At 38.8% G+C, this 24,063-nt stretch overlaps 1 protein-coding gene and 2 long non-coding RNA genes across 3 annotated transcripts; all 3 read right to left on the bottom strand.

The window, feature by feature from the left end:
• Positions 1-3,037: 3,037 nt before the first annotated feature.
• LOC145421868 (uncharacterized) lies at positions 3,038-5,721 on the bottom strand. The gene is made up of 2 exons (XR_013903242.1): positions 5,581-5,721; positions 3,038-5,494 (listed from the first exon to the last, which is right to left on the bottom strand). It is a non-coding gene; the product is annotated as an uncharacterized LOC145421868 (long non-coding RNA).
• Positions 5,722-7,536: 1,815 nt separating this feature from the next.
• Positions 7,537-13,730, bottom strand: LOC145419263 (uncharacterized). Its single transcript, XM_080292897.1, has 2 exons — positions 7,837-13,730; positions 7,537-7,653 (listed from the first exon to the last, which is right to left on the bottom strand). The coding sequence occupies exon 1, from the start codon at positions 13,691-13,693 to the stop codon at positions 9,080-9,082; it is 4,614 nt and encodes a 1,537-aa protein (XP_080149023.1). The 5' UTR covers positions 13,694-13,730; the 3' UTR covers positions 7,537-7,653; positions 7,837-9,079.
• A 3,055-nt stretch (positions 13,731-16,785) lies between these two features.
• LOC145421948 (uncharacterized) lies at positions 16,786-23,650 on the bottom strand. Its single transcript, XR_013903322.1, has 4 exons — positions 22,563-23,650; positions 21,558-21,589; positions 20,471-20,497; positions 16,786-17,886 (listed from the first exon to the last, which is right to left on the bottom strand). It is a non-coding gene; the product is annotated as an uncharacterized LOC145421948 (long non-coding RNA).
• Between the last annotated feature and the right edge of the window lie 413 nt (positions 23,651-24,063).

Below are 24,063 nucleotides of genomic sequence, written 5' to 3'. Positions count from 1 at the left end.
AAATACTGTATTTAGCACAAGTACCGAAAAGTACCAGAAATACTATGATTTAGCAGAATAGTAATAACTTATTGAAACACAAATGCACAGAGGGAGACACAAACACAGGCTCTAATCCAGTCAACCAGTCTAACTATGTTCAATTTAAATCCTACAATGACATGCTGTCAAATAAGGGCAGGGTCCTCTCTCTCCCACTAAACACACACACACACACACACACACACACACACACACACACACACACACACACACACACACAGGGAGAGAGAAGTAAGTTTCTAGGTCAGCCTGGGAGCTGCTGAATTTGAATCCACCAATCAGAGAGGCTGTTTACGTTTTCCCGCCAAAACAGGTGCATCTTTTTACACACGCAGCACAGAGACATAGACCTGCTTCTTTCAGTTTATTTCACATAGTGAGGATTCCCCTCAAACAAATGACCATAATTTCCTAACCATAGGGGCTAGAGCGGTCATTCTTACACCGTTTTGTTCAGAAGAGATGGGGGAATCTTCAAGTGTTGACAATTTATCATTAAAATATGAATTTTTAGAGATATATGACATGGATGACTTGTTGACTTAGAAGCCACGAATTCCCCAATATGCAAATTTGAATACCTGGAGCCCACATACATGATTGGCTGGCTGGGAAGCTGTGCAGGCCCTGATTTGTGGATTTGAATTCCTCAGCCCTCAGATATGATTGGCTGGCTTAGAAGCCATGAAGGCCCCAATATGCAAATTTGAATGCCTCAGGACACATATATGATTGGCTGGGAAGCCGTGCAGGCCCTGATTTGAAAATTTGAATTTCTCAGTCCTCACAGAGGATTGGCTGCCTGGGGACCTGGCAGAAATATATAGAAATACTATGATTAAGCATAAATACTACATTTAGTAGAAATACTATGTTTTAGCACAAATACTATAAAAAGCAGAAATACTATAATTTAGCAGAAATACTATATTAAGCACAAATCCTATAAAAAGCAGAAATAGGATGATTAAGCATAAACACTACATTTAGTAGAAATACTATGTTTGAGCAAAAATCCTATAAAAAGCAGAAATACTATATTAGGCACAAATCCCATAAAAAGCAGAAATAGTATGATTAAGCATAAATACTACATTTAGTAGAAATACTATGTTGTAGCACAAATAGTATAAAAAGCAGAAATATTGTAATTTAGCAGAAATACTATATTAGGCACAAATCTTATAAAATAGCAGAAATAGTATTATTTAGCACAATAGTAATAAGTTAAACAGAAAAATTGGAAAAGCAAAATGGACAGCTGAAAAAATGCTGAACATGCTGAGGGTCCCTCAAATATACTTGTTAAATGAAAAAATCAGCAAAAAAATGCACAGGGAGAGAGAAGTAAGTTTCTAGGTCAGCCTGGGAGCTGCTGAATTTGAATCCACCAATCAGAGAGCCTGTGTACTTTTTCCCGCCAAAACATGTGCCTCTTTTTACACAGGCAGCACAGAGAGGCACAGGATTATTGCAGCCTATTTCTCATAGTGAGGACTCCCCTCAAACAAATGAAAATAATTTCCTAACCGTAGGGGCTAGAGCGGTCATTCTTACACCGTTTTGTTCAGAAGAGATGGGGGAATCTTCCAGTGTTTACAATTTATCATTAAAATATGAATTATTAAAGATATTTGACTTCTAATGCACCATAACTGAGTAGAGCGAAGCAAAAACTGCCTTGACTTGCCCTCAAACAACGCTTTCTAACTCTAAATCTATTTGGAGTATCGATATCATTCTTTCACCGTAAGAGACAGCAGGCTTTGGTGAACAATCATGGAAATTTTCAGGTCTCTGTGGAAATCCAACAAAAAGTTATGACGAGAGAAAAAAGTGGTTCATTTCCACAGTTTGAAATCTGAAGAAATCTGAGCGAAGGACAAATTTCCTACCCTCAAACAAGTCCAACTCATTTCAGAACGGTAATAGGTGAGAAAATAATTCTTGAATTGTGAGCGTCACGAGTGTCTGAAGATATACCGGGACAAGCCTCATGTCTTAACTTTGCTTCGTTAAGGAGATATGACGATTCGAATATGCCTCTCATTACAGAAATGCAGCGGTGATTTTGAACAAACTCTCCATTGACTTTATATGGAGAGTTTTCTGACCTTGTGTTAGTCTGAGGAGATTTGCCAAAATTATATAAATCCCACAACAATGATGGTGACATTTTCTGAAAGCCAGCAAAAATACCTACGTTTTGATGTATAATTTGTGGAAGTTGAGTGAAAATTGAGCAAGTAGCAGGAAGTTGTTCGGACATGAAGTGAAAATTGCAAAACCTTCAGTGGCACACTGGAAGCCAAGAGCATAGCAACCATAACAACACATGTATTTTGTGAAAAATCACAATTTTGCAACTCAAAACTTTAAGAGGCATAAAAGTAAAACAGTAAAAGATTTGAAAAAGCTGAATCATACCTGAATAGCCCAATAATTTGTGAACATTTTAAAATTTGAATGGTTGTTCTAGGTGAAAGTATGAGGAAGTAGTTAAGTTTCAAAAACAAGCAAATTTTAGCAGAATTGCTGAAGTTTCCCATTCATTTCAATGGGACAAATTAAAGGAAAAAAGCTTAATATTTTAAAAAGTATAATAGCAAAAAAATAGCAAAAGTCATAGCCGGAAAGAGCAAAAATAGCAGAATAGTTTAAAATTTGAACGGTGAAAATCGGCTGAAAATTGTGGAAGTAGTTCTACGGCGAAAAGTGTACGGAAGCAACTTGAAGAATAATAATAATAACTAGAAAAATTTGCATTTCCTGCGAAAATGCAGTGTGGATGCTTAAAGCTGAAGCTGTATGCAAAAAGTAGCTGAAAAAGCTGAAAAGTTGCAGAAATTGTAAAAACTTTGCAGAAGCAAAGGAACTTTGCTAAAATGGAATAACTTAGCAGAACTGCAATCACTTAGAGGAAACTGTAAAGCTGAAGCTGTCTGCTGAAAATAGTTGAAAATAGCTGAAGAAGCTGAAGAAATCAAAGTCAGCGTTTAAAAAGTTGTTGAAATTTTAATAACTTTGCAGAAGAACATCAAGTTAGCAAAAATGTAATAACTTAGCAGAAATGCAATAACTTAGAAGAAACATAACAATTCAGCAGAAATGTTGTAGTTTACCAGAAGCTACAACTTAGCAGAAATGTAATAATTTATTAAAAAATTAATAACTTGGCAGAAATATTACAACTTACCAGAACTGCTATAATTTTGCAGAAATGTAATTATTAGGAAAAAAATGTATACAGATAACAGCTGAAAACGATGACGTAACCTCAAAGTTACTTGTTTAACTGTGAAAAATGACCAGAAACATTAGAAAAGAAAGAAAACCAATTCAATTCAATTTATATAGCAACAAATCACAACAAAAGTCGCCTTAAGGCGCTTCATAGATACAGAGAAAAACCCAACAATCATATGACATATGACCCCCTATGAGCAAGCACTTTGGCGACAGTGGGAAGGAAAAACTCCCTTTTAACAGGAAGAAACCTCCAGCAGAACCAGGCTCAGGGAGGGGCGGCCATCTGCTGCGACCGGTTGGGGTGAGAGAAGGAAGACAGGAATACCAGCCAGCAGATAAACTGATGTGAAACAAAACCAAGGTAAAATTGCAGAATTTACACAGTTGGTGAAAGGTAAAAATGGCAACAAAAAACCCCCAAACAAACAAACAAAAAAAACAAACAAACAACATTTAGTTAATAAGTGCACAAGATGATTCGATGATAAATATGGTACCAATCTACAAAATACTGTCGAAATGAAGTCCACATTGTGATATATTTCAGGTGTGGAGAGTCACAGAGCTAAACAATCGATGTGCACATTTAAAGAATCAAATAAAGAACATTGTTGTGGAATAAATTACAGTGAATAATAATCACTGCCCTGCGTTAGAGAGTGACTTATGATGATGTATTAATTGGCTTAACTTTACCTCTAACAGCTTTTCACATAGTGCTGTGACCAGGGTGAAATCCATCATAAAGTAACTGTAAACAGTAGAACCATTAGCATGAATGTTATGGTTCTACTCTGATCAAAACTCAAGTCAGCTGTGTGACCTGATATAAAATGATAAAGAGGAACACATATAAATGACCTTTATGAACTTTTCAAAATGACTTTATATGTCTGACCCATTATCTATATATATTAGAGCAGATGTGGAAAACCACTGTTAGACCTACTCTATACTAACACAAACACAGTCAAAAATTCATTGCTAGTGTGACATGTGGTCCTTTTTGCCTTTGACCAATGATATGCTGGTTACTTGGACCAGTTTAGTATTTGCTGTCACAGAGGAATGTTAACCATAAATCCAAAAGACAAAACTGAAAAAATATGTTAATTGCAAACATGTTTTTGCTTAGTAAAAGGATTGAAATTACATGGAAACTGTCACCTTAAAGCCTCATTGTAAATATCATCACAAACAGATGTTTTCCACACGATTAACAAAGCTCCACCACATCCAATCACTGCATATAAATCTAAAAGAAAACAACAACAAATAAAATGTAATTAACACAAGTGAAGTCTAAGGAGCTTGGAAAGAAAAGCGTCTGGACTTCTTTGAGTTCCTTGAAGACGTTTCACCTCTCATCCGAGAAGCTTCTTCAGTTCTAAGGGTCAATGGTGGAGAGTCCCAGATTTAAACCCAGTGGGAGTTTCCCCCCAAAGAGGGACAAAGAACCCCCTGATGATCCTCTACCTAATCACATGAGCCAAGGTATGAAAGTGGGTGTGGGTCCCAATCAGCCAGGGTTTCGGGTGAGCTCATTGTGAAACCTGGCCCCACCCTATCATGTGATTTCCTGAGGTCAGGAAATCACCCACGCCCACTCCCAGGATGTGAGTGGACGTTACGGTGTCTGGGGAGGACGTTACGGTGTCTGGGGAGGGAACTCAAAACTGGATTATAGATGGCAGACAGTTGGTGTCGTAAACCACCGCCTCTGTTTAAAGATGGTCGCTCACAGTGGACGTAAATGGCTTCTTTCACTCCTCCATCTGTCCAAAATGTGAACATTGGCATCCTCAAAGACTGACCTTTGTCCTTTAGATGCAGATGAACTGCTGAGTCTTGTCCCGTGGAGGTGGCTCTTCTATGTTGTGCCATGTGCTTGTGAAGTGGCTGTTTGGTCTCTCCGATGTAGAAGTCTGGGCATTCCTCGCTGCACTGTACAGCGTACACCACATTGTTAAGTTTGTGTTTAGGAGTTTTGTCTTTCGGGTGAACCAGTTTCTGTCTGAGTGTGTTACTGGGTCTGAAGTACACTGGGATGTCGTATTTGGAGAAAACTCTCCTGAGTTTTTCTGATACACCGGCTACATAGGGGATGACAATGTTGTTGTGTCTGTCTTTCTTATCCTCCCTCGCTGGTGTCTGATGTTCTTTTCTGTGAAGCTGGAATGCAGGCACACTGGACGAGCTTATTCTAAAAAATACAGAAAAAGGAACATTTTATTTGTGTTAAGGCCTAAAAACTACAAATAAGTTATACAATGAACAATATTGAAATACCTTATAGGTGCTGCAGGCCATATAACCAGAATCCAGAGCAATCTCACACTCACATGATGGTGAGGAAAGACATGAGCTCTGCAGTGAGGTTTGAATGTCTCAGTTGGAACACTGAAGAACTCAGAAGACAGCAATACCTGCACAGAGAGACAGAGTAGAAAAAGCATAGATTTGTAATCCATAATGTGAATTAAAACTCAAAAAGTGTCAACAAGTATAATCATTTGAGTGTGGAATTATTTATGCAATAAACAGGATTTAAATTAATTAATTGAATTAAAAACACTGACATTTTTTTTATCAAAGATAAAGAATGATACCTCTCTCTGCTCTGAGGATCACTGAGCATCTCTGACAGGAAATACAGTTTCCTCAGTATGAGTCATCATTGATGGTCTCAGAGGTGTGTAGTGTGGCAGCATGATGATGGTCTCCAGATCAGGCAGGAGGTCAGGTGATGGGTGTGTCATCTTCTCCATTGAAGACACACTGGTATGGCAGTTCATAACACAGCAGTCTCCTTGTGGCATGTAGTTATCTGTGCAGTCCAGCACTGATGGATCAGGTTTGGCTCAGCAGTTCATGAAGATGGTGTTAAGATGTTGTTGTTTCAGCTGAGGATGGTGAAGTTTGAAGGTTTTGCCACAAAGGAGACTGTGCCGTGTCTGAAAAAATATATCTACAAAACAAGTGCTTTTAACACCACCCACCCAGCTCAGCCCCCTAGTGTCTATGTAATGCTGGTATGGGGTGTCGGTTACTAAATCTAATTAGTACATAGGGGATGACAATGTTGTTGCATCTGTCTTTCTTATCCTCCCTCGCTGGTATCTGATGTTCTTTTCTGTGCATCTTTGCTGACTTTATAAACGCCCAATTAGGATAGCCACACGTTTTGAGTGCTTCCTTTACATGTGTGTGTTCCTTCTTTTTCCCTTCAGGCTTAGAGGGAACATGTTCTGCCCGGGGGGGGGGGATGTGTCCTAATTACTCCAAGTTTGTGTTCCAGAGGGTGATGGGAGCCAAAGAGGAGGTACTGGTCCGTGTGTGTGGGCTTCCGGTAAACTTCGATGTTGAGTTTGCCGTTCTCTTCAATGTGCACAGCGCAGTCCAGGAAAAGCAAACAGTCGTCCTTTGTGTCTTCCCTGGTGAACTTGATTTTTTTATCCACGGCGTTAATGTGCGCAGTGAAGGATTCCACTTCTTGCCTTTTGATTTTGACCCAGGTGTCGTCCACATATCTGTACCAGTGGCTGGGTACTCTTCCTTTGAAAGAGCCAAGAGCCTTCCTTTCCACTTCCTCCATGTAAAGGTTGGCTACAAAAGGGGACACAGGGGAACCCATGGCACAGCCATGTTTTTGCCTGTAGAAACCCTCGTTGTATTTGAAATATGTAGTGGTGAGGCAGAGGTCTAACAGTGTGCACATCTGATCGGGTGTGAAGTTGGTCCTGTCTTCCAAGGAGCTGTCTTCTTGCAGTTGTTTTCTGACAGTCTCCACTGCCTCTGTAGTGGGTATGCAAGTGAAGAGAGAGACTACATCAAAGGACATCATGAGAACCTTCACAGACATGACACAAGGGAAGACTTTTGATTTAATAACTAAGCTTAAAACAAGTGTTACCTTTGAATATTTGTGGGAAAAATCTGATGCTACCCCAAGAATACAAAGCCACACTGGAAATGATGACAGGCTTGCAGCCCTCTGTCTTCCTGGAGTGAGGTGCCCGATCAGTAGAAGTGAGTTGACAGAAGTCAGTGTCTGTAAGAGTGGCCAAACACTGATACTCTGTCCACTTGCGTAGAGTCTAAGAAGCTGGAATGCAGGCACACTGGACGAGCTTGTTCTAAAAAATACAGAAAAAGGAACATTTTTTTTGTCTGTAGAAACCCTAAAAACTACAAATAAGTTATACAATGAACAATGTTGAAATACCTTATAGGTGCTGCAGACCACATAACCAGAATCCAGAGCAATCTCACACTCACATGATGGTGAGGAAAGACATGAGCTCTGCAATGAGGTTTGAAGGCCTCAGTTGGGACACGGAAGAACTCAGAAGACAGCAATACCTGCACAGAGAGACAGAGTAGAAAAAGCATAGATTTGTAATCCATAATGTGAATTAAAACTCAAAAAGTGTCAACAAGTATAATCATTTGAGTGTGGAATTATTTATGCAATAAACAGGATTTAAATTAATTAATTGAATTAAAAACACTGACATTTTTTTTATCAAAGATAAAGAATGATACCTCTCTCTGCTCTGAGGATCACTGAGCATCTCTGACAGGAAATACAGTTTCCTCAGTATGAGTCATCATTGATGGTCTCAGAGGTGTGTAGTGTGGTAGCATGATGATGGTCTCCAGATCAGGCAGGAGGTCAGGTGATGGGTGTGTCATCTTCTCCATTGAAGACACACTGGTATGGCAATTCATAACACAGCAGTCTCCTTGTGGCATGTAGTTATCTGTGCAGTCCAGCACTGATGGATCAGGTTTGGCTCAGCAGTTCATGAAGATGGTGTCTGAAAAAATATATCTAACAAAACACGTGCTTATAACACCACCCACCCAGCTCAGCCCCCAAGTGTCTATGTAATGCTGGTATGGGGTGTCGGTTACTAAGTCTAATTAGTGCATCAGAAAGCGGGGGCTACACCTAAAGCCCACACTTTTTGATGTCTTTGTTTATTAGCAGCTTTTTCCAGCTGCTCAGAGAATTCTGACTTGGCCTTTATCCACCCAAACCCAAACCCACCCGGATAAAGGCCAAGTCAAACTCACACACCATACCAGCATTACATAGACACTTGGGGGCTGATCTGGGTGGGTGGTGTTAAACTGTAGTCGAGAACTTTCAGAAAACTATCCATTTACTTCTAAATCAGTTTTTATACATATTCTGTAAGCTGTACTAATGTTTTTCTCTACATAATGTATCATTATAGACATCTCTGGTAGCCTAAAGATAGTTTATAACTTTTGACATTTTTTACCTGTAAAACATGATAAGCAAAAACTCATTCATCACAAAAACTTTTGATTCTACAAAATCTACTATAATCAAGAAAATATAATTGTCTGTATTTATTCATGTGACCCATAATAAATACCTGCATTTATGTGGGATTTATTTATTTACTATTTCATATTTTCAAGCCCTTGGAGGGGAAGATCTCGTTTGTTGAGCTACATACATCACAGTAAAAAGATTTAGTCATTTAAAACATGAGAATAAAAGAAATGATGTTGGTTTAATAAATGTTGCAGCACATTTCAGATCAGAGGTGCATGATAGCAGATGTTCTCTGCTCTGCATGAAGTTCAGCAATGATTTGGTGAAATGATTAATAACATTGCAATAAGAAAGGGTCTTCTGACAGACAGAGTAGGGAAGACCCTTTTTTCAATGAAAAATCTTTTTCATGCTCTACAATCAGTAAACTCTGTAACAAACATGATCTGTAATTGTTTCAAAACTCACCAGACGACTTCATGATTGGCTCGAGGACAGGACACAAAAGACAGGGTTGTGGTAACTGTAATATGATCTCAGAACACCTGAATACAGACATTTCTGTGGCTGAGAAATAAAAATGAGGTCAAGCAGGGTGTTCTTGTCTGTAGTGGCAGAAGTGATCAGCTGTGAATACCCTCTCGACTGAAACTGCTCCAGAATCTGTTTTCTTCCACTCTGCAACTGGTTCTCATTAAAATCTCCACACACAATTATTGGGTGACAGTCCATTATTTCAAGTGAATCTAAAAGACTTACCAGGTTTTGCATGAATGGTGTCAAACTGTAGTCAGGGGGTCTGTACACAACAGCAATGAGTGCAGGGAATGGAGCCTGAACCTTCAACACTAAAAACTCAAGATCAGTGACATTATGCAGATACTGTTTTACCTGAACCTGAAAATGATTCCTCAAATACACAACAACTCCCCCACCACTTCTGCTGGCCATGTGAGGAAAGTTTGTGTAGGACACATGTCTGTTGCGTTTGAACATGGTGTAGCCGTCCAAATGAAGACTGTCTGCAACAAAGGAGCCTTGAAGGTGAGACTCAGTGAGACACAAAACATCTGCTAAACACATTTCATGATGACTCTTGATGTCACTGATGTGAGATGGCAAACCCTCCGTATTGTGATGGATCAGTGTAAGAGTGTCAAGTCTGCTGGCTGTTTCTCTGACCTGAAGAAGAGGCATCATTTCCTCAACACTGGCTTGTCTCATGGTTTGGAGCGCTGCAGTTACCTCAGAATTGGCGTAAATCTTTTTCTCATCCAAGTCCTGCAAATAGAGTCCACTGAGAGACGTCACCCTGCTGAGAGCAACATAAGCCATACCTGGTTCAAAAATGTTCTTCATTGAAACTACAGCTGTCTGTGTTGTAAGACCCTGAGTTTTGTGAATTGTGCAAGCGAATGCTAGCTTTACAGGAAACTGTCTGCGTACCGCTCCTTTAAACTTCAGACTCTCCTCTGCTCTCTCAATGTAAACAAGATCATCAGATGCTGCATTAGCACTGCGGTTGTGTCTCATAGGCTGCCGGTTGTCCATCCTGAGCCCCAGTTTAATTATGTGTCCATCATTTTCAGATCTCACCACCTTTACCAGTATACCAAAAGCACCGTTGACTAAACCATTTAGTGTGTCCAAGTTTCTGGTCAGCATGACTCGAGCTCCTTCAGCAACATTCAGAGTGTCAGGTAAATCATTTCGCCCACCTGTAAATGGTTTGTCTCTTCGTTCCATTCTGCCTGTACATTTATCCTTCTGGAAATCGTCTGCATTGATGATTATGATGTTTGAATGAAGCTTCTTCAGGGTATCTGTGTTGTGGGATTCCACATTCTTGTTGGTGGCATAAATGTGTAAGACCTCAGTTGGACATTCTTCTGGTGCAGTCACAGCCTGTGACAACAAATCTCTGTCGCACTGAGAAAGCTCATCTGTCTTTTCTTTGACTCTAATCCTGTTCAGCATCTCTGCAAAGGCCACATCATCTTTCTGACGCATGATCTCGGTTAGAGTGATCATCTGAAAATGCTCCTGCCATAGGTCAATCTGTTCTGGATCGTAAACACAGAGAGGTTTAGACTGTCGCACTGGTGGCAGCTGGTAAAAATCTCCAACAGCTAAAACTGACATTCCACCAAAAGGTCTCTGAGTGCCTTTGATTTGTTTCAGTCTTGCATCCACATAAGCAAAAAGGGGTTTTGAAACCATTGAAATCTCATCAATAACAATAATTTCAGCATTCATCAGCTCAGATCTGACTTCATCCAGTTGGTTACCAAGTCCTTGAATGGGTGGTTTCAGACTCCTGGGTAGTTTCAGTAGAGAATGTAATGTAGAGCCATTGATAGAAAAAGCTGCTGTACCGGTAAATGAAGTCAGTAAAACAGTTGGATTTGATATGTCAGCTTCTTCTGCATTAGCAGGCAGTCTGCTCAGGATCTTTGATGCTTCAGAGTGAATACACTTAATCAGATGTGACTTTCCAGTTCCTGCACCACCGTTGATATAGAAGAAAAATGGATCTGGGTTCAAACCACAAACTCGCTGAATACACCAGTCTCTTATAGCATAGAACACGCAGGCCTGCTTCTGGTTCAGATTCTGATACATTACACGTACCACGGCTGGATCTACTGCAGGTTGTTCTCTGATGGCTCTGATCTTTGTTACAGCATCAGACTGACGACTGTAGTCGGGGACATTCTCCTGTTCGTTCTCATCATCAGAATGTCTCTCAGGAAGATTCTCATCACATTGCAGCCTCACAACTTCAGATTCAGGAGCAAGATTACACCATTCATCAATCACAACATCCCTATTTTGTTCAAACTCTTCCAGTGCACTCTCAATATCCTCAGAGTTCTTCTCATACTTGTCTTTATTTCTTTTCACAACCCTTTTCACAGACTCACTGTGGTCTGAACATGGAAGTCGTACAAAACCTGAGTTGTAGAAGGACTGATAGGTTTGGAACCCTTGTGGTTTCAGTTCCTGCTCTGATCTGTGTGGAAGGTAAAGTCTCAACAGTCGACCATAATATTGCTCAGGATCTTTTTCCTGTGAACAGTGGTAATACCTGATTATAGCTGGTTTATCATTCTTTCGCCTTTGTACAAATCCAAGCTGGTTTAGAAGAGGAAGCACATCTTTTCCTTCATTTGGACCACTCACCAACCTGCACAAGGCAGCAAAATCAGCCAGTGACATTTCCTCATATTCTGGGGTCTCAGGTCTGCATTTGTATTTATCACTCAAACTTGTCATCCAAATATTACAACTGTCGTGTGTTGTGCTTTCCAGGAAGCTCATGGGCCGACTCATTTTTACTGGGTTATCATCTGTTGGTACAAATACAACACTGCGGGAACATTTTTTCATTTTTAGGCCACAGACTCGAGTCACACACTCCTGTGCGCTGATTTCTCTCTTTTTTGAGTAAGCTTGCATCACAGCTCTCATTTCATCACATTCATTGACGGTGTTCTTATCAGAGTTGTCAATAACTGTCTTCAGGTATTCAGAGAGGCCAGATTCTTTCTTTGTTATATATTTACAGAGGTATTCTATACATGAATAGGCATTCAAAATGAATGAGACATCTAAATTAGAGTTCCAGGCTTCAAGCAGGTCTGGGTTGTAATTGTTGATCCAACACTCATTTGGGTCACGTTTCAGAATCAGAGCTGTTTTCTTGTTTATGTCTTGGAGGCATTGTTCATACTCATTCATTGTCAAGTTGCATCGTGACAAAATCTGCTCTATGGTGAGGGAAGCAGCTTCAGGTTCCTTCAGCAGGTTCAACAAAGGTCTGAGTTTGGCTTTTGCAGCTTCAGTGTCTGAATCCTCATCCTGTCTCACAATCATTGTTCTTGTGGCTGGTGGTTTGGGAAACCCAAATCTACAACCAGAGTTCACACTCTTAAAGCATGTCTTTGTGTGGTTTTTGCTGTGCTTTTGTAGCTCAGTGACTTTTTTGTGCAGTTCAGGTTGTTTTTCTGGATCAGGGAGTTGAGCTGAGATGTATCTGTCAACAAAGTCACAGACAGTTTGGTCATCATCCACATCTGCTTCTACCTTTTCTCGAATCCACAGCAACATGTGTATATGTGGACTACCTCTGTGCTGGAACTCAACTCTGTAAAAGTAATCAATGATCTCACCAAGGGGCTGTGCAGGAGAAAAAAGCAAATCTCTGAACAAAGCCTCAACACGTTTATCAAACATTCGCATGGTGGTTACTGGATTTGATCTTAGAATTTCACACTTTTCTGACCAGTCCAGGGCTTCAAAATCAACCTCTTCACCTTGCTGTCTCTTTATTGCTTGAATCACTTCAGGCCATCTCATCTCAGCAGCAGAGAAAGTGACAAAGAACTGAGGTGTTCCTATTTGGCGAACCATGCTGAATAGATCTCTGGTAGTTTTCTGCCAGTAAGCTGGAGTTCCTCTGAGTGGCTGCATAAATCTGATTGCATCTTTATTTCTTACCAGCTTCTCTACTTCTGTCTTACTTTGTAACATTCCTGATGTGATTTTGCGTCCATCTTTGGTCATAGTTTTACCTTTCCTTAGCTGTATTGTCATGCTGGAATTAGCCAAATGTATTTCAGTGACAAACTGTGAGAAAAACAAGTAATTTGTGTCTTTAGCAAATCTTGCATCAATGTTGAAAAGCCTTGACTTGAAGTAAGCACTTGGTGTGAGCTTGAGACGTCTCTTTTCATCCAGTGTATTCTGACCGGTAGGAAACTGCACAGGAAATGCCATGGCTTCCAAATGAGGAGTTCTGAAGAAGCTAACAGGATTGTTTCTTTCTGCAGGAGCCACACAATATGTGTTATCAGTGAAACAGAGAATCTCTTCTGAAATGTCTACAGGCTGCAGACAACTTTCTAGAGCAAAACCTCCATTGCTCAAATCACTTTCTGGTTCATCTGGATTTTGTTCCTCTGGTTGTTCATCACAGGATTGCATATTAATATCTTGGTCACTTTGAGACTCACTTTCACACAAAAGGGCATCTTTTTCATAGTTGTCAATTTCCATTAAATCTGCTTCATTATAATCATCACTTGCCATGCTGGCTTCATCACTGCTGTCATCATCAGGTAACGTTGGATCACAAAGCAATGCATCATCTCTGATAATAATATCTGTGTACTGTGGATGAATTTGTTTCAGTTTACGCAGAGCTTGAATGAGTTTAGACCAGGTGACAGTCTGGAACAGCTGATGGCCTTTGTAGCACAGTCGTCTTTTCAGCTTTATCCTCATGATCTGTGATTGGCTTCTGATCCTCGGTAAACTGTCAACTGTTTGTTGGACCTCAGATGGTACACACACCACATTACCACGTATGAGTCTCTGTCTCCCCTTTGGAAGAGGAATAATCTTAGCAAATGGTATGCATTTGGCAATCAGATGTCTCTCCAGAATGTTGAGATCACAAAGTTCAGCTGGAATATCCTGCAGTTCTAAACCATTAACAGCAGCAAGCCTGGGCATGCATCCACTTTTGAGGGAACTGTGACACGTGTGACAGATATACTCTTTTTTTCTCTCAACAGGAAAGCTGCAGTGATCATGACATGCTTCATCACACACATGAACAAATTTACCAGTTAGGCACTGATGAGCTACAGTCTGGTGTTTTGAGTAATTTTCTCTTTTGCAGATTTTCACCTGATTAGGAAAAGAAGCTTTTAGACAAACAGTACAAACATAAGATGGTGCTGACTTAATGTTTGATCTGAAACGAGATATGGCCTCATTCATTAAAGTGTTCTCTGGATGACACTGTAAAGTCTCAGCTGGTCGATGCATCTGGCGATATTTCCGTTTTATATTCATTGCACATCTGATATTATGCATCTGTCTGAAAGAAAAACCGTTCCAATATTTTACTCTCATTCGTTCTCTCATATTGTCCTTGTGTTGTTGCTGAAATTGTTTTTCTTCTCCATAACGCTTAGTCAGATAAGATCGTTTTTTCTGTTTAAAATCTTCGCTTTTTTTATATAGGTTATATACATATGACCTCATGTAAGCTTTATGTTTTTCTCTGAATTCAGCACAAGTTCTGTAATTTCTTCTTATACGTTCCTTCTGCTGTTCTCTAAACATAGGAAATTGTCTATAAGATTCTTTATATGTTTTTCTCATACGTTCCTTCTGCTTTTCTCGGAACACGGGAGATTCTCTATATGTTCTTGTTATCTGTTCCTTCTGCTTTTCTCTGAATAAAGAATCGTCTTTATACATCCTTATGACACATTCTCTTTTTTTCTCTCTTATTTTAGCACTTTCTCTATAGGTTCTTCTGAAATGTTCTCTCTGTTTCTCTCTATATGTAGCATTTAGTTTATACAGATATTTTTTGTACACACTCTTCTTCTGTCTGTGATCAGGATCATTAGACTTTCTACTACAACCTTTTTTCTTTGCCTTAAAACTTTCATCAAAAGTGTACATCTGCCTTTCTTTCTTTTTCTGATTTTCCTTTCTCTGTGGTAGTTTTTCTTGGGCTAATAATCTTCTCCTCATTTTTTGCCTTTCCTGTTTATTACGTTTCAGCAGTTTATCTGAGAGTTCCTCTGTTGTCTTAGTTAAACAGGAGGCACTGTTTGAATCATTCTGAGGAACAGAATCTGATGTTACCTGCGTTTCTCTCACAGAAGATGCAGATGTTTCTTTTTCTAAATACTCAGAAGGAAGATGGTTGTTTTCAGTAGCAGCTGTCTCATTTGAATAATCCACTCTGGATGATGTCACTTCAGTCGTTAAAGTGTCTCTCACAGTCTTCTGTGTCTGGTCAGTAGATGTTTGGGAGTTTATTTCATGAACAACTTCATTTAAAGCTGGTGCTGTAACAGTTGTAGCTGTTTGTCTGTATTCGGTGGTTTGATTAGCATCTCTTTGGTCAGCAGCGTTTTCACTGTGAAACTCGATGGGCTGTAGCTCATAAGTGCAGCTTGGTGCGATGCTGAACATTCTGTACAAACATTTGATCCTGTCAATCATGTCATTAAGACGTGTGAACTTCAACATAACTGCAGTTCCACCACTTACACTTGGCGATAATGGCATACCAGTAGACTTACGTGGGTGAGGGTCAAAATATGCATATTCACCTGAAGTCAGCCTGCTAACAGCGATGACTGTTCCTCCCATGACTAGCAAAGCATAGCGAACGTCTGAAGCCAAACACTGTAATCCCTGTTCAAGGCTCGGAAAGTGATCTGTACCATCAAATGTGCCGTAATGAGCAAACTGAGACATGTCGACTTGATACTCGTGTCTGCGGCTGGTAACAACTGAAGGAAGTTCATCGCAGGCTAGAAACACACTGTTCACAAACCTCAGTCTGGCATCTGAATAGACGGCATGGCCTTTGTCCAACACACGGTTTAGATCTGCTCTGGTAATAAATTCATCCTCGTGTAAGAATGACAGGAAAACCAAACTGTTAGCCATGCATTGCTGATTTCGGTACTTTCCATACCTAGGAGCGGCCTGGCTTCGGGAAGCACAGACACTACTCACTCGTGGACGACTTTCACTGTTTGTAACCTGTACATGAGACTGTCCTGGAGCGTGTCCATCATGCTGTGTTTGTACAGTTAGCTGGGGTTCAGTCTGGATTAGCTGCATAACTTCAGGCTCTGGGACAGACACTGAGGGAACACCTCTCTTTACCACATCTGCATAAGACACTGTGGCTGTCTCTTCATCATGCTGTGTTTGTACAGTTAGCTGGGGTTCAGTCTGGATTAGCTGCATAACTTCAGGCTCTGGGACAGACACTGAGGGAACACCTTTCTTTACCACATCTGCATAAGACACTGTGGCTGTCTGAACACTGCTCTGCACTTCAGTGCTGGGAAAAGTTGAAACACACACCTTTACCTGCTCACTGCTCTGAGAAACATTCAGCTGTTCTTTCTCCTTCTGACGTCTAAGCTTCTGAGACTGAGACCTTTGACCTTTTCTTGGCATTTTGCTGAAGTACAACCTGGAGCTTATATGTGGTTATACACAAATGTAAACAAAACTGAACCTTGAAACACAGAAAAACGTATAACTCCTCAAATTACTGTTAAATCTGAGAAATGTACTATTATATATAAAAAGCTGATTTTCTACTCCAAACTCAAAATAAAGGAAATTCAAAGTTCTCTGGAAACAATTTGATCCGTTTTATTGTAGCTCTTTTTGAAACTGTATAATTTTACTTATATTTTTTTAACCAGACTGGTAAATAATTACAACTTCTGTAAAATGATATGCAGAATAAATCTCAACAATCAACAGGCTATATTAAAAGTCTTAGCTCTTAGGGGAGTTTATGTAAATCTTTCAGATATCTAAAATTGAAATCAAATATATGGAGCTTTGGTGGTGTGGTGATAAGATGACTGGTGATGAGGATTCTCCAGCTGGATTTTCTGCAGCAGTCAGGAAACAGGAAGTCCTCAGGCGCTTCTCGATGACAATACTAACTGAATACTTACACTGAGTGACAAAATGGGTTTGTCCTTAAATAATAGTACTATAAACTTGCAGTCAAATGTTATAGCCAATGAAACAGACTAACAGACTGGATCTAATTTATTATTTATCTGAATGTATGTATTACAAAATAACCAGATTATCTTATTACAAATAAACTTATAAAAAGGTGATATTTTATACAATTGATCAAAGTAAGCCAAACTAGCAGTCCAAACTAAAGTCTAATGCAAAATTAAAATGACAAATGTAGGGCTGTGTAAGTAGTTTCTACTAAAAGTTCTACTGTACTGTAATTCTACTACTGTATATTCAACTTGTAATTTCCAGCAAAATGACTGAATGTGAGAGAGTTTAAAGACAGGAAAGAAAGAGCAGTGAGAGCAGAGATCTCTCAGAATTCTGTAACAGATAGATCAAGTTCTGGTAACTTGGATTTCTGAAAATTGGATTCTGAAAGGATTCTCAAAACTTGGATTCTCAAATTAGATAGAGCAGTAGAGATAGAGGGATACAAGATGGAATGGCTTTCAAATTAGATAGAGCGGTAGAGAGAGGGATACAAGATAGAATGGCTTTCAAATTAGATAGAGCGGTAGAGATAGAGGGATACAAGACAGAATGGCTTTCAAATTAGATAGAGCGGTAGAGAGAGGGATACAAGATAGAATGGCTTTCAAATTAGATAAGAGTTGGGAGAGTGATAGGATAGACAGAATTGCTTATAATGATAGAGAGAGAGAGGATCTTCTGCAGCAGGTCACCTGTAAGACACAAAAGGCCTGGAATTAGTCATATTTCCAACATGCTTGGATTTACCATATTCTTCAGACTATATGGCACACCTAAAATCCTGTCATTATCTCAAAAATATACAATGTGCCTAGCGTATCGATTCTGGTTATGCTTACTGACCTCAAACGGGATTTCTGTGGTACACAGCGCTCAAAATTCTGTCAAATATTTTAGTAATACTTCGGTAAGCTACAAAGCTGGGCTGCTTGATGTATTGTCAGAGCATTATGGCTACCATAGTCAGGACCCTCGTAGAGTAATTCGTACGGTGCTTCAACATAACATTATGGTGTGTGTACAAGGACCTGGCACGTGCTAAGAGACATGCTTATGAAGCAGATTTCAAACTGATCAACCCATGAAGAGTTTGATGAATTTGTGGATGAGGAATGAACTGAAAAAGTGAGTGTATTGTTCTGTATTTTATGTGTTACAACTGAACAGTGTTGAGAGTTGTTTATGAATGACTTGAATAAAGTTTGACTTATCTGACTGTTTGTTTGGCTTAATCTGCCTTAAAAACAGGCTTGTTTATTGACATTATGCCTTATAATCTCAAAAATACAGTACATGTAGGGCTTTAAATACTAAAGACTTCTACAGTAAATTATTGGAGTGAACAGAATGACAATGTTTAACAAATGATGGTGGAACTGTTATAAGGACATTTTTAATTTCTATTAAAACAATAAACTAAGTCTATAAACTCAAACCAAGACGTGCTGCTACAGTAACTTACTGTAAATATTATATGGTCCAACAAAACCAACACACTGAGGTTACAGCAGACAGTTTCAGGCCACTCTGTATGAATTTTGGCAAAATGAGAAATTTGGAGACAGCTAGTTTCTACACAGCAGTTTCTACATATTTCAGTCACATTTGGGGCATGTTTGATACACAGCAATAAGCACTACACTAAATCTATAATAAACGTATCATAGCTGATATAAAGGCCTAATTAGCAAAATTTAGTATGATGAGAATTTCTTTGTAGATCATTTCATGATAAAAAAAAGAACAGAAGTGAGTGCTGTATCTGAGCTGTTGCATGTAAGATCTTTGCTGGACATTCCCACATTTCTTAAACAAACAAACAAACAAACATGACTTTCAGACAGTTCATCTTTTGTAAATTAGGGCAGGATTATTTTCAAAAAACAGCCTTGATAAAAATATCAGGCCACTATAAAATGTCTTATGTTTATGTTTTCATCCCACCTATATTTTGCAAGTCATTATGACAAATTACAAAAAGCAGTTTTTAGTCAGTGATTTAAGGGAAGAAGCTTTTGAAATCCACAATGCCCTACCACCAGTGGTCTCAAACTCTGGTCCTTAAGGCCTGGTGTCCAGAAACTTTTCTATGTGTCCCTGTTGCAACACACCTGAATAACATTAGTAGGTCATTAGCAAAACTCTACAGAACCTGACTGCATGCTGAGGTGGTAATTCAGCCATTTGATTCATGTTATAGCAGCTCATGAGTGAATGAACATGATGCAATGAAAGTACTTTTAGAAGTACATTTTTCCAAACACTTAAATTACTTAAATTTGAGTAGTCTTAGGGGATGTCACTTCAGCACACAGGGAAATTCTATCCTCTCACTAATGACCTACAAATGTTATTCAGGTGTTTTGTAACAGGGACACGTGGAAAAGCTTCAGGACACCGGCCCTTGAAGAGTGGAGTTTGAGACCCCTGTCCTATGTGAATATTTAATTGTCCCTAAACTGCTAGTCGTGAGCTGCTCTAATGTGAAACAAACACATATAGTTCTGTAAAGGTTTACAAAGAGATTTCTAAGGATCTGGAGACCTCAGAAAACAGAAACCCTCCCAGATGTTGTAGCTGAACAGGCAAAAACAAGTTGCCTAATAATATCTCGATGATAACCAAGAGTTGTGCTGACTAACTGCACTAAACTGAATCATCTATAGTGAGAGAAAAACACCAGCATTAAAGTCAAACATGGTGCTGTTACTGTGATGTGCCAGAGTTCCTTTACTACTTCAGGACCTACATCAACTCATCAGGTCCTGGGCTTAAGTTTAATCACACTTAGGATCTGAAGCACACAAGCAAGTCCAATTGAATGAATGAAACAAAACTCTTGGTATAAACTAATCAGTCTGGACATTTATGAAATTAAGATTCTTGGTATGACTTGAAAACCCTATATTGGGCCTTAATTAAGACTTTTTTCTTTTTTTGCCTGTCCTGTTTGGATCTAATTAAGACAATTCTGAAATTATAGTGGACCAAAATCCCCCAGTGATGTAAACCAGTCATTACCAGTTACTGTAAATGCTTGATGGTAATTGTTGCTATCAGGGCATCCACAGCTGGGTATTAGAGACCAACATGTTTTTACATTAGACCAGGTTGTTCTGGTTCAAAAATGAAATCATCACTTTAAAACTGCTTTTTGTATTTATCCAGGTCATCCTTGTTAGATGATTTGAAACGTGAAAAAAGCATAAACAAAATAAATCTGGAAGGAAGAAAGACCTTTCTCAGCACTGTACCGCAGACAAAACCTTTACTTACCAGACTTGCGACGATCAGATCAGTATCCTAGAGAAAGGAAACAACACATCAGATCACTGTTTAATGACTTAGACTGTTGAACCTCTTCGCACACAATCCAATTTACTGTGACATGAAATAACTAGTAAAATCCTCAATTTCTCCAAGCCTTTATGAACTCACTGTAGTCTGAAGAGGACAAACTTCAGTTACAGAGTCTCACATGGTGATAACATGTGTAATAAAGGCATGCATACTACAGAAGTGCAAAGAAGAGGCACCAATATTTGTTGGTACAGATTATGGCTTTTTAGCTCCATCATTTTCTATCACAAGTCAGTGCTTAATAAAGTGTGAAAAAACCACAACTGTTAGAATCAACGGAAAACCTCATTAGGTTTTAGTTCTGATCTGAATATGTAAATCCTAAAATACATGTAAATTCTGACATGTTATAGTAACAACAGTGGCACACCATTTTGCAATTACAAAAATTATAATAAAGAGTCCTTCCATTGTACCTGTTGGCAGGAATCTTTTTGTATTTTGCAATATTTCCCTTTTATATAAAATTTTAAACACATTGTATCAAGCAAATTATTAAGAAACTGATTTAAACTTAGTGTATATAAATTACACACAGGCTTTAACATACACAACATTGCCTACTCACAACTCTGGTTCTCTGAGTTTTTTTATTATTGCTTAAATGTTTAACCTACCACTTCTGTTCACTCAGGCAAAAATACTTCTATAGTGGTCTGACTTTAATGTAATACATAAGCAGAATATGAGTGAAGATATAAATCAACAACTGTGGTGCTCTGCTACATAAATCCACAAACAAACGGAGAACACAAACAACTGTATAAAAACAGTTGTTTGTGTTCAAACATAAAAATCAGACACAAATGGCCTGTTAAACTTCAGGGACAGTCAGAGGTCATGTGTGGGGCCTTTGCTGCTACAAGGTATAAATTCTGACCATTTGATTTTGCCCATCAATAAATGGTAATGTCACAAAAACCAAACTACGTTAGGTAAGTTGCTAAACATGTTACACAGTGACAATGTCATATTACTGCAGTTACAATTGCTGCTTACTTACCAGCAAACGCAAAACCAAAGTTCTGTTTCACTCTGTAACAAAAGAACAAAAATACAGAATCAGACAACTGAAATCAGCATCAGAGTCAATACTGCATCACAATCTGTAGTGAAAAAAAAAATCTGTTAAATTCTTTGTTTACAACAGCTTTACTATAAACACCCGATCTTCTCTTTCTGCACCTTATTAAAGATTTCTGTCTTTATTAAGGTGATGTGTCGTTTTATCAATCTGCAATAAGCCACAGAAATTCCTCATTAACGTAAAGCTCTAATACTTTTGTGCTATTACATAACACAGCAGATACCACAAGCAATGATTTGCTCGCAGTGCACACTTGATCAAATGATAACATCACAGTTTCAAAGCATGCAACAATCACAAATAATACTTGATACTATAAATGCTTGATGGTAGTTCTTCGTATCAGGGCTTCCACAACTGGGTATTAGAGACCAGCATGTTCTCACATTAGAACAGATAGCTCTGGTTTGGTTTTCTCTGCTTCATACGTGAAATCATCACTTTAAAATGCTTTTTTGTATTTATTCATATCATCCCTGTTAGATGATTTGAAACATGTGACAAAAAAGCATGAACAAAATAAATCTGCAAGGAAAAAAAAAAGAATTTTCCCAGCACTTTACCTCAGACAAAATGAACTCACTTTAGTCTAAAGAGGGCAAAATTTAATTGCAGAGTCTCAAATGGCCTTAACATGTGTAATAAAAACAATAATTACTAGAGAAATACTTTGATAAGCTTTTAAAATTAAAATTAGACATAAATGGCCTATTAAACTTCAGGGACATTTTTAGGGACACTCAGAGATCTAGTCGGGGTGGGGGTGGGGGGGGGCTTTACTGCTTATAAATCCTAAATGTGTTTTTGCCCATGAGCAAATGGCAAGATATCACAGGAAGCCAAACTATTGTATATAAATTGCTAAACATGTTACACAATCCCAATTTCATATTGCTTCAGTTACAATCACTGTTTACTTACCAGCAAAGGCAAAACCAAGCTTCTAGTTCACTCTGTGTAACAAAAGACAAAGAACAAAAGTACAGGATCAGAAAACTCAAATCAGCATCAATACTGCATCACTCTCTGTTGTCAAAAAGATTCACTAAACTTCTTTGTTTACTACAGCTGGAATACAAACAACAACTCTCCTCTGTTTTCTTTGGTCTACATCTCATTTAAGATTGCAAAACACTCATACATGAAAAACTGCACGATGTATATTTTTAAGGCTTTAATATTTGAGGTGGTCTGCATTCAAATTCTACTTCCTAAAATATTACCAACTGCACATAGTATCATTAAATATGCTGTAGTTTTAAAATAAATATCTATGTACCATACTACTAATAATATACTGCCATATTTTATTTATGTGAAGGTGGGCTGTTGTTTATTTCATTAATTTTCCACAAAGTGAGAATTTAAACTGTGCTGCAGATTTAGGTTGGCACAAACAAGCCTTGTTAAACAGTTCTTAAAAATTAAAGTCTACAAATTAGGAGTTCTTAATATTCTTGGGCTATGTCCACATGTACACAGGTACTTTTGAAAATGGAGATTTTTCTATCCGTTTGCACCTTTCGTCCACACTTAAACGGCGTTTTCGGTCACTGAAAAACTAAAAACGCTTGCCAGGATATTTTTGAAAACTCCGTTTTTGCATTTATGTGTGGACAGGGACACGGAGAAAACGCAGCGCCTTTTTTGACGTCACACTGTGCGCCACGTTATTGTTTCAATGAAATGCATTTCTACAATACGGTTACTGTTAATTGTTCTCTCTGCAGTGTTTAAATGCTTACATATACGCACACAGTTACTGTCCCCCCACACATATGACTCTGTTCTGCTTTTATGCCCCATCTTTGTTTGCTATTTCCCACCGAGGCTTCTAGACTTCTGATTGGCCAACATTTCTACACTTTAGGAATATATCGCCACCTGTTGCTTTGGTAGGTTCCTAGCAGAGTTTTCCTTCATTTCTGCGTTTATGTGTGGACGGGATTGTTTTTTAAAACGAAAACGTAAAGTCTCAGTTTTCAAAAATACCCGTGTATGTGGGGACATAGCCTATGTTTAATCCTCAGTTTCTCCCCCCTCCTTTCTCTTAATTAATCCACAAGACCTGGACAAACGTGACTCTTTTTCTCCCGTGTTCGGTCAGAGGCGGTAAAATGGCTCTTTTGATCTTGCCGACAGCTGACACTGAATCTAAGATGGCGGTTCGTTAAAACCTTTACAGCATAAAGAATGAGGCCGTTTTAACCAACTGATTTGTGAAGAGAACTAACTGCACCTTATGTAACAGACTGACAAACACGAACACACCAAATGTAATTAATAAAACAACACATCAACCGTGGTTTACCGTCAAATCTTCATTTCACACTGGGCTCAAAGGAGCGCTAGGCATTAGCATCGGGTTGTTAGCTCATCAAACACTCCTTTTACATACAAAAATGACAAAGTTTCACTAAGA

The sequence above is a fragment of the Astatotilapia calliptera genome, chromosome 18 (genome assembly GCF_964374335.1).
Source record: "Astatotilapia calliptera chromosome 18, fAstCal68.1, whole genome shotgun sequence".
NCBI classification, from domain to species: domain Eukaryota; kingdom Metazoa; phylum Chordata; class Actinopteri; order Cichliformes; family Cichlidae; genus Astatotilapia; species Astatotilapia calliptera.
The sequence above is the reverse complement of the archived record's forward strand: the minus strand, read 5'-3'. Positions and strand labels throughout refer to the sequence as shown.